Source organism: Silurus aristotelis, assembly GCF_946808225.1.
Source record: "Silurus aristotelis genome assembly, chromosome: 7".
In the NCBI taxonomy this organism is placed as follows: domain Eukaryota; kingdom Metazoa; phylum Chordata; class Actinopteri; order Siluriformes; family Siluridae; genus Silurus; species Silurus aristotelis.
Window position 1 is genome coordinate 11,630,774 of NC_139580.1, and position 15,440 is coordinate 11,646,213.

A 15,440-nucleotide genomic window follows, 5' to 3' on the forward strand; every position below is an offset into this window, starting at 1 on the left:
TGTGTGTGAATGAGAGGGAGGGCAGTGAAGTGGTAAAATTGCAGGGAGAAGAGGTGGAGAAGGTGGATGAGTTTAAGTACCTAGAGTCAACAGTGCGAAGTAATGTAAAGTGTGTTAAATAAGTGAAGAAAAGAATAGAGGCAGGGTGGAGTGGGTGGAGAAAAAAGGCAGGAGTGATTTGTAATAGGAGAGTATCTGCAAGAGTGAAAGTTTATAGGACTGTGGTGAGACTTGACATGTTGTATGGTTTAGAGTCAGTGGCATTGACTAGAAGAAAGGAGGTGGAGCTGGACATAGCAGAGTTGAAGATGTTGAGATTTTCATTGGGAGTGACGAAAATGGACAGGATTAGAAACATGTTAATAACGAGTTCTAATTAGAGGGACACCACATGTAGGAAGTTTTGGGGACAAAGTGCGAGAGGCCCGATTGAGATGGTTTGGACATGTGCAGAGGAGGGACATGGGGTATATCAGTAGGAGAATGCAAAGGATGGAGCCACCAGGATGGAGGAAAAGTGGAAGGGAAAAGAGAAGGTTATTGAATGTGGTGAAGGAAGACATGCAGGTAGTGGGTTTGAAAGAGGCAGATGTAGAGAACAGACTAGTATGGTGATGGATGATCCGCTATGGGGACCCCTAATGGAAGCAGCCGATATAAGTCTTGATATAATTCGTTGTAATTACATTCTAGTTCTCTAAGAGACGCTGTTGGTCAACCCGTGCAGGTTTTAAATGTTGTTTATAAGTTCCTCCTCCGTAATACGACTCTGGCAAGACAGTATTTCGCTTCACTTTAGACTGTCTGTCGCTTAAACCAAGCATCGTGGAAATATTTTTCCAGCACTTCAACTATCATTTTATTTTATTGTATTTAATTTCGATCTAACACCCTAAATCCTTTTTGCTTCGGAATAATTGCAATATGGATTATCGTTGTTTCTTACATGCCCGTGGAAGAGACACTGCTGTTCGGGTATCGACATGGCTGACAATATTTTTGCTTAAATTAGCTTTTTTCATGGCTGTTGCGCACGGGCAGGTCCGTTATTCTATTCCCGAGGAGATGAACAAGGGATCAGTGGTGGGAAATATTGTTCAGGATCTCGGATTGGATGTAAAGAGACTGAAATCTGGCAGAGCTCGGATCTTTACGGAGGACAGTCGTGAGTACATCAGTCTGAATGTGGACAAAGGCACTCTGATAGTGAGAGAGAGGATAGATAGAGAGGAGCTGTGCGCTCAAGTGTCTCCATGCTCTTTACCATTTCAGATCATTCTGGATAATCCAGTGGAGATGCATCGAGTTGATATTGAAGTAGTGGATATAAATGATTATGCTCCTGCTTTTAACAGAAAAGAAATCAGTTTTGAAATAGCGGAATCTGTTGCCTCTGGTGCTCGATTTTCTTTAGATAGCGCGCATGATCCGGATGTTGGACTGAATGCACTGCAGAGATACACCCTTAATCCCAGTGATCATTTTAGTTTAAAAGAATTATCTCGCAGCGACGGAAACAAATATGTTCAAATGATTTTGAAAACACCTTTAGACAGAGAGATTCAGGAAGAGCATAATCTAATTTTGACGGCATTTGATGGTGGAAATCCTCAGAAATCTGGAACAGTTAAGGTAACTGTCACTGTTCTTGATGCAAATGATAATTCACCTGTGTTCAGTCAGCCAATATACCGAGTGTCTTTGTCAGAAAATATTCCAAAAGATAGTTTAGTATTGACAGTCAGTGCTACTGACAAAGACAAAGGATCTAATGGTGAGGTTACATATTCACTTTCACAAAGCACCAGCAATGAAGCCATAGATTTGTTCAGTATTGATTCGGATAATGGAAAAATCATAGTAAAAGGTGATTTGGATTTTGAAAAATCTAAGCAATATGAATTAAATGTCGAGGCGATGGACAGGGGCGGACAAGCTGATACCAGCAAAGTGCAGATTGAAATAACAGATGTTAATGATTATTTCCCTGTTATAAGTGTAATTTCATTTACCAACCCGATCCCGGAGGATTCTGTTCCAAACACAGTTATATCAATACTAAATATTAAAGATATCGACTCGGGAAACAATGGACAGATTAAATGTACAATTGACTCGAATCTGCCATTTCGCATTAAAGTCACCTCCTCGAATTTCTATAGTTTAGTCACAGACCGTATTTTAGATCGTGAAATGTTTTCTGAATACAATATAACGATCACAGCTACAGATGAAGGATCTCCATCTTTATCTACAAATAAAACACTGAGGCTTAAAATATCGGATGTGAACGACAACGCCCCTGTTTTCCAGCGTCATTCATACACCGCTTATGTGATGGAAAATAATTCACCTGGAGTTTCTATATTTTCAGTAACAGCTACAGACAGAGACTCTGGTAATAATGCGCGCATTTCTTATTTTTTAGAAGATCTTTCTGTCAACGGAGTTTCTGCTTCGTCTTATATTTCTGTTAACGCAGAGAGCGGGGAGATTCTTGCTATTCGATCTTTTGATTTCGAGCAAACAAAAGAGTTCAACATTCGCGTAAAAGCGCAGGACGGAGGAAACCCGCCGCTCAGTAGCAACGTGAGTGTGAAAATAATTATTCAGGACCAGAATGACAACGCGCCTCAGATTCTGTATCCAGTACAAACTGGTGGCTCTGTGGTGGCTGAAATGGTGCCTCGTTCAGCAGATGTGGGATATCTGGTCACTAAAGTGGTGGCTGTGGATGTGGACTCTGGACAGAATTCCTGGCTTTCATATAAACTACACAAAGCGACAGACAGGGCGCTGTTTGAAGTGGGCTTACAGAATGGAGAAATCAGAACTATGCGCCAAGTCACTGATAAAGATGCTGTGAAACAGAAGCTCACTGTTGTAGTGGAGGACAACGGACAGCCTTCTCGTTCAGCTACAGTCAATGTTAACGTGGTGGTGGCGGACACTTTCCCTGAAGTGCTCTCCGAGTATACTGACTTTACGCACGACAAGGAATATAACGAGAACCTGACTTTATATCTAGTCCTGGCCTTGGCTGTAGTTTCATTTCTCTTCATCGTGTCCATCATAGCTATAGTGTCAGTGAAATGCTACAGATGGAGACGTGAGCGGATGTTTTACAAATCCGGTGCCAATCTGCCAGTTATTCCGTATTATCCACCTCTTTACGCAGATGTAGGAGGAACAGGAACTTTACAGCATGTGTACAATTATGACCCTTACAGAACCACTGACTCTAGAAAGAGTGACCTGAAATACGCCAGACCTCCTACTGAGAGCATCATTAGTTTGGACAGCAGTGGAACACAGACGCTTATGCATGTGCAGGGAGCAAAAAACAGGGACTCTTATCAGGTGAGAGTTATTTATTATTGAGATATTTTCAGAGGACAGTAAATCTATACCGCTATACCAGCTGCATATTGACTATTTAAAAATATATACAACTTTAAATTTTATAGTTTTTTCCTTTGAGAAGATATACTTAAATGGTTGCTAAAAGGTGAGGGGTGTTCTGATATGATATAGTGTGTGTGTGTGTGTGTGTGTGTGTGTGTGTGTGTGTGTGTGTGTGTGTGTGTGTGTGTGTGTTGTGTTTATCTTCTTCTTCTTCTTTCGGCTGCTCCAGTTTGGGGTCACCACAGCGGATTATCCTTCTCCACACTACCCTGTCCTCTACATCTGCCTTTTTTAAATTAAACATTTGCATGTCTTCCCTCACCACATTCATAAACCTCCTCCTTGGCCTTTCTCATTTCATCCTTCTTGGCAGCTCCATCCTCAGCATTCTCCTATCGATATTCCTGATCAAACTCCTCTGCACATGTCCAACCATTTCAATCTAGCCTCCCTAACCTTGTCTCCAAAACATCCTACATGCGCTGTCCCTTTAATAAACTTGTTTTTAGTCTATCATCGTGGCTCCCAATGAAAATCTCAACATCTTCAACTCTGCTCCCTCCAGCTCCACCTTCTGTTTTTTAGTCAATGCCACTGTCTCTAAACCATACAACATTGCAGGTCTCACCACAGTCCTATAAACCTTCCCTTTGACTATTGCAGACACTCTTCTATCACAAATCACTCCTGCCACTCTTCATCCACTCCACCCTGCCTGCACTCTTTTTTTTTACTCCTCTAACACCCTCTCCATTAATTTTGCTTTCTTTAATTTGCTTTCTCTAAATCCACAAACACAAGATGCAACTCCTTCTGACCTTCTTTATACTTCACCAACATTCTCAAATCAAATATTGCATCTTTGGTGCTCTTCCTCTGCAAGAATCAACACTGTTCCTCACAGATGGTCACCTCTTCTCTCAGCCTGGCTTCCACTATTATTTCCCATAACTAACCATGGTGTGGCTGATGTGTGACTTTATTCCGCTATAGTTACTGCTGGTCTGCATGTCTCCCTTATTCTTAAAAATTGGTACCAGCACACTCCTTCTCCATTCCTCAGGCATCCTCTCAAAAATTTTAATTGCAGTCTCTCCCAAACATCTCCTTGCTTCTACTGGTTTGTCATCTTGGCAAACCAAGTTTCCACTCTTCATCCTCTTAATAGTTGCTCTTACTTCCTCCTTACTAATCCTATCCACTTCCTGCTTTACCATCTTCACATCATCCATCAACCTTTCTCTTTCTCTCATCCACATCCCTCGACCTTCTTAATACATTCTCCTCACTTGTCAACACAAGAACTTGCAGCACATCCTTCCCAGACTCAGCAGTAGTTGCCTATCCATCCAGCACCTCTTTACCCCAATCTTTACCCCAAACCCATATATATATATATATATATATATATATATATATATATATATATATATATATATATATATATATATATATATATATATATATATATACAGTGAGGAAAATAAGTATTTGAACACCCTGCTATTTTGCAGGTTTCCCACTTAGAAATCATGGAGGGGTCTGAAATTGTCATCGTAGGTGCATGTCCACTGTGAGAGACATTATCTAAAAAAAAAAAAGCCAGAAATCACAATATATGAATTTTAAACTATTTATTTGTATGATACAGCTGCAAATAAGTATTTGAACACTTGTCTATCAGCTAGAATTCTGACCCTCAAAGACCTGTTAGTCTGCCTTTAAAATGTCCACCTACACTACATTTATTATCCTAAATTAAATGCACCTGTTTGAGGTCATTAGCTGCATAAAGACACCTGCTCACCCCATACAATCAGTAAGAATCCAACTACTAACATGGCGAAGACCAAAGAGCTGTCCAAAGACACTAGAGACAAAATTGTACACCTCCATAAGGCTGGAAAGGGCTACGGGGTAATTGCCAAGCAGCTTGGTGAAAAAAGGTCCACTGTTGGAGCAATCATTAGAAAATGGAAGAAGCTAAACATGACTGTCAATCCCCCTCGGACTGGGGCTCCATGCAAGATCTCACCTCGTGGGGTCTCAATGATCCTAAGGAAGGTGAGAAATCAGCCCAGAACTAGACGGGAGGAGCTGGTCAATGACCTGAAAAGAGCTGGGACCACCGTTTCCAAGGTTACTGTTGGTAATACACTAAGACATCATGGTTTGAAATCATGCATGGCACGGAAGGTTCCCCTGCTTAAACCAGCACATGTCCAGGCACGTCTAAAGTTTGCCAATGACCATTTGGATGATCCAGAGGAGTCATGGAAGAAAATCATGTGGTCAGATGAGACCAAAATAGAACTTTTGGGTCATAATTCCACTAAACGTGTTTGGAGGAAGAAGAATGATGAGTACCATCCCAAGAACACCATCACTACTGTGAAGCATGGGGGTGGTAGCATCATGCTTTGGGGGTGTTTTTCTGCACATGGGACAGGGCGACTGCACTGTATTCAGGAGAGGATGACCGGGGCCATGTATTGCGAGATTTTGGGGTACAACCTCCTTCCCTCAGTTAGAGCATTGAAGATGGGTCGAGGCTGGGTCTTCCAACATGACAATGACCCGAAGCACACAGCCAGGATAACCAAGGAGTGGCTCTGTAAGAAGCATATCAAGGTTCTGGCATGGCCTAGCCAGTCTTCAGACCTAAACCCAATAGAGAATCTTTGGAGGGAGCTCAAACTCCGTGTTTCTCAGCGACAGGTCAGAAACCTGACTGATCTAGAGAAGATCTGTGTGTAGGAGTGGGCCAAAATGTGTGTGCAAACCTGGTGAAAAACTACAGGAAACGTTTGACCTCTGTAATTGCAAACAAAGGCTACTGTACCAAATATTAACCTTGACTTTCTCAGGTGTTCAAATACTTATTTGCAGCTGTATCATACAAATAAATAGTTAAAAAATCATACATTGTGATTTCTGGATTTTTTTTTTTTAGATTATGTCTCTCACAGTGGACATGCACCTATGATGACAATTTTAGACCCCTCCATGATTTCTAAGTGGGAGAACATGCAAAATAGCAGGGTGTTCAAATACTTATTTTCCTCACTGTATATATATATATATATATATATATATATATATATATATATATATATATATATATATATATATATATATATATATATATATATTATATATTTATATATATTCACACTTGTAGGATATATACACACTATATATATATGCAGAAATTGCACAGAAAGTGATGGATATGTGTATGACAGATATTGACAGAAGTACAAATTAAAGTGATCCAGTCTGATTTGTCTTTAAATTCTTAATGTGCTGGTATAAGGTGACATGAAGTGACATTGTGCTGTGCCAGTCCCGAGTTAAAGTGAAAGTGTATTCAATAGTGCAAAAATAATTGTGAAGCAAAATAAAGTGAGATGGAGAGAGAATTCCAGGTACTAGTTGCTGGGTGTTTACTGGTTTAGACACCGAATTGCCAGTGGGAAGAAGCTCCTCCTCATTCTCTCTGTTTGCTTTCAAGGAGCAGAAGCGCTTCCCTGAATGCAACAGAGAAAATAGTCCATTGTTGGCTGAGGTCCTTCACAATGTTCCTAGCCCGAGTCCGGCACTGTGTGCTGTAGATGTCCTGCAAGTCAGGGAGCTTGGTGCGGATGGCATGTTCATCTGAACGCACCACCCTTTGGAGGGCTCGCCTGTCCTGCATAGTGCTGTACCCGAACCAGGAACCACTATTAACTCCTCAGTCTTGCTGACATTCAGTAAACTAAAAGAGGAAGACTGTAGTGTAAGGTTCTGGGAAGAGGTCAGACAGGGGCTTGGTGGTGGTGAAGAGGTATTGGATGATTGTGCAACTACTGCAGAAGTGATAATTGAGACAGCTGGAATAATTGCTTTGAGAATGTTGATAGAGAAGTATAGAGAAGGTCAGAAGGAATTGCATTGTGTGTCTGTGAATTTAGTTGTGGTATTGTATGAGGAAGTCAGTTGTGTTAGAGACGTATGTGAGTGTGGTGCAGGACATGTTTAAGGACAGTTTGACAGCAGTGAAGTGTGCAGTAGGAACGACAGACTGGCTCAAGCTGGAGTTTGGATTGCATCAAGCATCAGCTCTGAGCCCTTTCTTGTTTGCAGTGGTGATGGACAGGTTGACTGACGAGGTCAGACAGAAGTCTCTGTTGACTATGATGTTTGCGGATGATATTATGATTTGTGGTGAGAGTAAGGAGCAGAAAATAGTCTGGAGATGTGGAATGAAAGTCAGTAGAAGTAAGACAATGTACATGTGTGTGAATGAGAGGGAGGGCAGTGGAGTGGTGCAGTTGCAGGGAGAAAAAGTGGTAAAGGTGGTTAGTTTAAGTACCTGGGGTCAACAGTGCAAAGTAATTGAGAATGTGTTAGAGAGGTAAAAAAAAATAAAAATGAGTGCAGGCAGGGTGGAGTGGGTGGAGAAGAGTGGCAGGAGTGATTTGTGATATCAAGGTATCTGCAAGAGTGAAAGGGTAAATTTATAGGACTGTGGTGAGACCTGCTACAGTATGTTGTATGGTTTAGAAACCATGGCAAAAAGACAGGAGGTGGACCTGGAGGTGGCAGAGATGAAGAGGCTGAGATTTTAATTAGGACTGACAAGGATGGCCTGTGGGGGATTGGTGGCTCCAGCGGTTAAGGGGCTGGGTTGCCGATCGGAAGGTCTGGGGTTCAAGCCCCGGTATCACCAAGCTGCCACTCTTGGGCCCTTGAGCAAGGCCCTTAACCCTATATGCCCTGGGGGTCCCTAACGAGGGAAATATCGAGGTCCGTGACGTTGGAGTGACGTGGGGCAGCCTTCCCGTGGGCTCACCACCTGCAGGAGGGACCGTAAGGGACGGTGCTGTGAGGATTGGGCAGCTGTCGAAGGCTGGACTGTGTTAGAAACGAGTTTTGGAGACAAGGTGAGGGAGGTGAGATTGAGATGGTTTGGACCTGTGCAGAGGAGGGACATGGGGTATATCATTAGAAGAATGCTGAGGATGGAGCATTCAGGAAGCATGAAAAAAGAAAGACCAAGGAGAACGTTTATGAATGTGGTGAGGGAAGACATGCAAGTAGTTGGGGTGAAAGAGGCAGATGTAGAGGAGACGGACGATCTGCTGTTGCGACCCCTAATGGGAGAAGCTGAAAGAAGAAGTAGAAGAAGATATATATACATACACGTGCACAGTGCATTTATTGAACCCCCTACACGTTTTTCAATTTTGTTATGTATTAGCCTGCTATTGCAATCTTTAGAATTGATTTTTACTTATTAGTCTACACTTAGTACACTCATTGAAAATAGAAATATGGAAATATGGCGCTGCTTTATCACCATATGTAAAAAAAAAATTATAAAATACTGTGACAGTATGAGTATATCTGACAATATACTTTTTCTTCAACTCATTTTACTAGTTATTATAGTATTGGAAACAATATATCTGAAATAATATATCATTTGACCATTCTTCTCTGGTTACTTAAAATTTTAACCTCATTCTCTGCAGAAATGTATATATTTTGTGTACCTGCCTATTTTTATCTATGAGTGTCGCTGTTGATTAGTGAAGTTCATTTTTCTGAAGTTTAAAAAAAAAACCAACACGTCTCTTATTGACATTTGCGCATGTCCACTGTCTTTGGATTCCATTTCAGTTGTACATCGCCTGGGTATAGGATTGCTTCTTATGCTCTTTTTTTCATAAATACTATTAAATGTTACAAATAATTCGGGCTATTCGTGAACAATTGTTTGCATATTGTACATTAATCTGGGTAAAGACTCGGTAACGCCGCTGCGTCGTCATGGAGGAAAGCATTTTTGTCTCATGGGGTTCCTGTATGGTTTTTCTCTCTTTGCACTTGCTCAATGCCGCATCCGGGCAGGTCCGTTATTCCGTGGCTGAAGAAATGTCTCCTGGTGCTTTAGTCGGAGATGTTGTGAAGGATCTGGGTCTGGAGCCTAAGCGGCTGCTTGAGGGAAAAGCTCGTATCTTCGCTGCGAGCGGGCGCGACTATTTGCAGTTGGACAGGGAGAAGGGACATATCACTGTAAAGGAGAGAATGGACCGGGAGATTCTGTGCTCTTCTTCAACGTCTACGTGTAGCATCAGCTTCGAGATCATTGTAGAAAACCCGATCGAGCTCTACAGGGTCATCGTGGAAATATTAGACATGAACGATAACAGTCCTGCGTTTCCACGAGGGGAAATGAAATTAGAGATCAGTGAATCAGCGTCTGTCGGCGCGCGCTTTGCTCTGGACAGAGCTCTCGATCCCGACCTGGGAATCAACAGCATCCAGAGCTACTCAATTGATCCTGCTGAGCATTTTACACTGAAAACCCAGAGTCGAGCAGGTAGTGGGAAAAATGTCGACCTTGTTTTACAGACGCCGTTAGACAGAGAAAAAGAAGAACATTTGTATCTAACAGTAACCGCTATGGATGGAGGCAACCCTAAACGCTCTGGCACTGTAAACATTTATGTCGTTGTTTTAGATAGTAACGACAACGCCCCCGTGTTTCAAACAAGCTCTTATAGAGTATCTGCTCCTGAATCCACAAAAAAGGGGGAGTTGTTGATTAAAGTTAACGCCACTGACGCAGATACGGTATCAAATGGGCAAATTAGCTATTATTTTGAACATACATCACCTAAAATCAGAGAGCTTTTTACAATCAATGAATCCACTGGCGAGATAAGGCTGTCTGGAGAGATGGACTTTGAGGACACGGCCGTTCATGAATTTAAAATCCAGGCAAAGGACCAGGGAGGTTTAGCCGACTCGTGTGAGGTTGTGATTGAAGTAACTGATGTGAATGATAATGTGCCTAAAATTGCCCTTATGTCCTTTTCCAACACATTGCCCGAAAACTCTCCTTCAGGTACTGTAGTAGCAGTGATCAACGTACAAGACGGCGACTCGGAGGAAAATGGAAAGGTCACATGCTGGATTATTGGTAATCTCCCATTCAGAACCGAATCGTCTCTGTCCAATTACTACAGCATAGTGACAGACTCCAGCTTAGACAGAGAGCAAACTGCGGAATATAATATCACAATCATGGCAAAAGATGGCGGTCTTCCGGCGCTGTCCAGCACAAAAACACTGCTAGTAAAGGTTTCTGATATAAACGACAATTCTCCACGTTTTGAACGGGAAACATACGATTCGCACATCCCTGAGAATAATTCACCTTCTTTAATTTTACGCGCCAACGCACGTGTTTCATACTTTATTGTCGACAAAGATGTGAACGGCAGACCAGCATCATCGTTAGTTTCGATTGATTCTGACAATGGCAGAATTTATGCGATTAACTCATTAGATTATGAGCAAATTAAGTCGTTCAGCGTTACTATTAGGGCACAAGATGGTGGTTCACCTTCTATGAGTAGCAACGCAACCGTCAATTTTTTTATTCAGGACCAAAATGACAACACTCCCCAAATTCTGTATCCAGTACAAACTGGTGGCTCTGTGGTGGCTGAAATGGTGCCTCGTTCAGCAGATGTGGGATATCTGGTCACTAAAGTGGTGGCTGTGGATGTGGACTCTGGACAGAATGCCTGGCTCTCATATAAACTACACAAAGCGACAGACAGGGTGCTGTTTGAAGTGGGCTCACAGAATGGAGAAATCAGAACTGTGCGCCAAGTCACTGATAAAGATGCTGTGAAACAGAAGCTCACTGTTGTAGTGGAGGACAACGGACAGCCTTCTCGTTCAGCTACAGTCAATGTTAACGTGGTGGTGGCAGACACTTTCCCTGAAGTGCTCTCTGAGTTTACCAATTTTAAACAAGACACAGAATACAATGACAATCTGACATTATATCTAGTCCTGGCCTTGGCTGTAGTTTCATTTCTCTTCATCGTGTCCATCATAGCTATAGTGTCAGTGAAATGCTACAGATGGAGACGTGAGCGGATGTTTTATAAATCTGGTGCCAATCTGCCAGTTATTCCATATTATCCACCTCTTTACGCAGATGTAGGAGGAATGGGCAGTTTGAAAAAAAACTATGAGATGTATGGAACCGCTGACTCTAGAAAGACCAATATTATATTTGCTCCATCTTCCACTCAGAGTCTTGTGAATGTTGACCTAGGAAACACAAGAACTGTGCCAAGACAAACCAAGCATTTCACTAATCCAGATGTTAATGCTGAGGTGAGAACCTTACCATATTTTCTATGAATGAAAGTTGTAAATTTAAATTATTAACTGTGGCAAGTCGGATTAAAAGGTAGATCTAATAAGAGAGAGAAGCTGTGTGTGTGTGTGTGTGTGTGTGTGTGTGTGTGTGTGTGTGTGTGTGTGTGTGTGTGTGTGTGTGTGTGTGTGTGTGTGTGTGTGTGTGTGTGAGAGAGAGAGAAATGTGAGTTCAGATCACTTTTCAGTCATGCTCACGTTATTAGGATAAATAAGGCCTTTTAACCCAATTTGCTTGGATTCACCCTCAGCTTCAGTTTTCACAATGTTATTATTTGTTTATAAAAATACTTGTAAATGTAAAGCCTGGTATCTTGTAAAATGTAGCAGGAAACTGGAAATAGCAATTAGGCTAATAATGTTGATGGTGCCTTTGTGTGTCTAGTTTCTTGTGTTTATTTCCCATAACCACAAGCTTCTACTTTGAAATCACCCAAATGTGCTTTGTTGCTTGGTGATTTGTGGAGACAGTGGTACATGTGGCAGACAGATGTGGAGGTAATTTTCTACAGGAAGAAACAATGTTGGTTATTTTGTGTGTTCACACTGGCTTTTATTAGTGTTATAAAGTGGATGTTCACACTGGCTTTTATTAGTGTTATAAAGTGGATGTACACATGTTTTATCTGTGTGTGTGTGTGTGTGTGTGTGTGTGTGTGTGTGTGTGTGTGTGTGTGTGTGTGTGTGTGTGTGTGTGTGTGTGTGTGTGAGAGAACTTGTGCATTCCGAGCTTTGAACTTTTTCACATCTGTTTTAATTTAGCCAGCTTCTGTACTGTACAGGTACAGTATCTATATCCAATAGCAATATAAATGTTTATGGCACAAGCCACTTTCTCTATTAAATCATAGATGTAAATAGTGTTACACTTCTTATTCAGTCGCCATGGCTGCTCATCAAGGATAAATGCACACCATTCACCTTGACTGTTGATTTCTGTAAAGCTGCTTTGAGACAATATCTGTTGTGAAAAGCGCTATACAAATAAACTTGACTTGACTTGACTTATTAAAACCGGAATTCACTAATCAGACCCTACTGAAAAATATATATGCCAACACTTCCTTTGTAACTAGATTTAATAAATGTTTTTGTTGTGCATTTCTAGAGATATTTTGAGAGGTTTAATGTAAGCAAGGTCTGCTTTTTATTAATGCATGAATGGGTTGGTGGTGGGTTTGTTGCTGTTGGTGGTGCAGTGTGTGATTCAGGAGGGCAAGGCAGGAGTAAGGCTGATCAGTAATCTGAACATAGTTAATCCAAATATATCTTCAGCAAAATAAGTAAGAAAGTCAAACTGCAAGAAAACTGTATTAATCAGGAACAAAATCCTACACATATATAGAGTCACATTTCACTGCATGTCGTACTCTGTATGTATGTGTATGTGACAAATAAAATTTGATTTGATTTGATTTTTAATAGTCTTTATTTGTCACATATACATTACAGCACAGTGAAATTATTTTTATCTTGGCGATCCACGGTCTTGTATTGCCAACCTTACGATCAGTAACACAGTGCCTTAACCACTGAACTATCACTCTCACACCATATATTCTGTGCAGCATTTTGCATATACATCATATATAGATATACAATATTTGTTTATATTGTCCAGAATTTATTGCTGTTTTATTTGCTGGGTTTTTAATTATTTAATTTGACTCTATATTTGAGTTTGCTGGCGCTGTTTCTTATGTTTATTGTACTTAAGGCTATTTTATATACTTAGAGTTAGTCAGAGTTGATATCAGAATTATATAATTTACTCTTATGTTGCTCAGTGTGAATTTGTAAATGATATTTCAGTTTTTGTCTTTGTTTTATTGAGCAAGTTGATAATACTACAAGCACATAGCACATGGTGTGAAGTATAATTCTGTTTTGCATCATGCAATTCCACTGCAGCATGTGCACGGATGGATGGATGGATGGATGGATGGATGGATGGATGGATGGATAGATTTGATGAAACTAGGTCATGGTTATTTGTACCTTAAACATCAAATTATTGCTGATGCACAAAGAGTATTAATAACATTTTTTTTATTATTATTATTTTAATAAGATGGTATTGTAATTGCTATTTATTATTTAAAGAGGAGGAGTGGTGCTTTTCCAGCTTTGATTTTACTCTTCATCCCTCCTCCCTTCCCCCTCTTCAGCTGCATCACCCTGCATTCTTTGTGCTGTACTGTGTGTGTCCAACTGCTCCTTATTCAATATCGAGAAAAACAGACAAAACACATTACATTTTTGCATCAGTTCAAACTAATAATCTCTCATGTGCAAATTCATTTCCACACTTCTCACAAAAAGGTGGTCATGAAATAATTTATACAAAATTTTCATTGTTTGGCAGGGGATTAATATTGGTACCTTACATCTTCAGTGATGAATGATGATAATGAAATATACTCATTTAAAATTTTGTTTTGAGGATTACAATTTGAGTTGCCCTGATACATAGGCCTAAGCACGTTGTGCTTTTCTGTGCTGCATGGATACCTTTTTCCTCAACCCTAGCTCAGTTTCATCCTTAGAGGGAGGTGTCGCCATAGAAACAAGCTGGCTCATGTGTAGCCTGTACCATCATGTTACAGGCCACAGGGGGGCAGTGAGAAACTCAAAGCCATGTTTAATTGGTGGAAAAGCATAGGAGATGATTTTGTGGGAGATTAAATGCCCCTGCAGTTTATAACATATTCCAGTGGCCTAGGGCTCAAGTCTAATGTGAAGGGGGAAGGGTGTGTGTGTGTGTGTGTGAGAGAAGAGAGAGAGAGAGAGAGAGAGAGAGAGAGAGAGAGAGAGAGAGAGAGAGAGAGAGAGAGAGAGAGAGAAAGGAAGAAAGAGAGAGAGAGAGAGAGAGAGAGAGAGAGAGAGAAAGGAAGAAAGAGAGAGAGAGAGAGAGAGAGAGAGAGAGAGAAAAATAGGACAAAATATGTTCTTTTTCTTATTCTCTCACAGTATGTTGCAAACAGTATAGAGCATAAACACTCTTAGAAGTACAATGTAGAAACCTTAGGGGGCTCTTCAATTATTGTTTTGGGGAAAACCACTGTAAATGCATTAAATGTAATACAAAAAAAAATAAAAATCTATCTATCTATCTATCTATCTATCTATCTATCTATCTATCTATCTATCTATCTATCTATCTATCTATCTATCTATCTATCTATCTATCCTTTGTATGTGACTCTATTATGTGTACTGTGTTTCTGGATACATGCCTTGTCTCCAAAAAATTTGAAATATGAATACATACATGTTTTGTAATTGTGCAGAGGACAGGTAAGTGTCATTTGGTTCCCAAAGTGTCACAAGAACTTAATTCCTTTGTGTTTAATCTTGTTTTCATGCTGTCCTCCTGCCTATCCTGCTGTGTTTGCCTTCCTGGTCCCCATTCAATTCCTGTCCAATGTACATGGCTCAATAAAGGTAAGAAATTATTTTATTTTTAAAATCATTATCTTCTTCTTCTTCTTTTTTTGGCTGCTTCCATTAGAGGTCACCACAGCGGATCATCCATCTCCATACTACCCTGTCCTCTACATCTGCCTCTTTCACCTCAACTACCTGCATGTCTTCTCTCACCACATCCATAAACCTCCTCCTTAGGCTTTCCTATTTTCCTCCTTCCTGGCAGCTTCATCCTCAGCATTCTTCTACCAATATACCCCATGCCCCTCCTCTACACATGTCCAACCCATCTCAATTGTGCCTCCCTCACCTTGTCTCCAAAACGTCCTACTGTCTTTTAGTTAGTGCCACTGTCTCTAAATCATACAGCATAACAGGTCTCA

General features: G+C 40.8%; 1 protein-coding gene across 1 annotated transcript in view; it reads left to right on the top strand.

Moving 5' to 3' along the window:
- The first annotated feature begins 240 nt into the window (after positions 1–240).
- Positions 241–15,440, top strand: part of LOC310729368 (uncharacterized protein) — a 39,408-nt gene continuing 24,208 nt past the window's right edge. The window contains exons 1-4 of the mRNA XM_083547464.1: positions 241–3,360; positions 6,920–7,030; positions 9,205–11,589; positions 14,922–14,928. Coding sequence (XP_083403590.1) covers positions 925–3,360; positions 6,920–7,030; positions 9,205–11,589; positions 14,922–14,928 — 4,939 coding nt within the window. The 5' untranslated portion in view covers positions 241–924. The remainder of the gene's footprint in view (positions 3,361–6,919; positions 7,031–9,204; positions 11,590–14,921; positions 14,929–15,440) is intronic.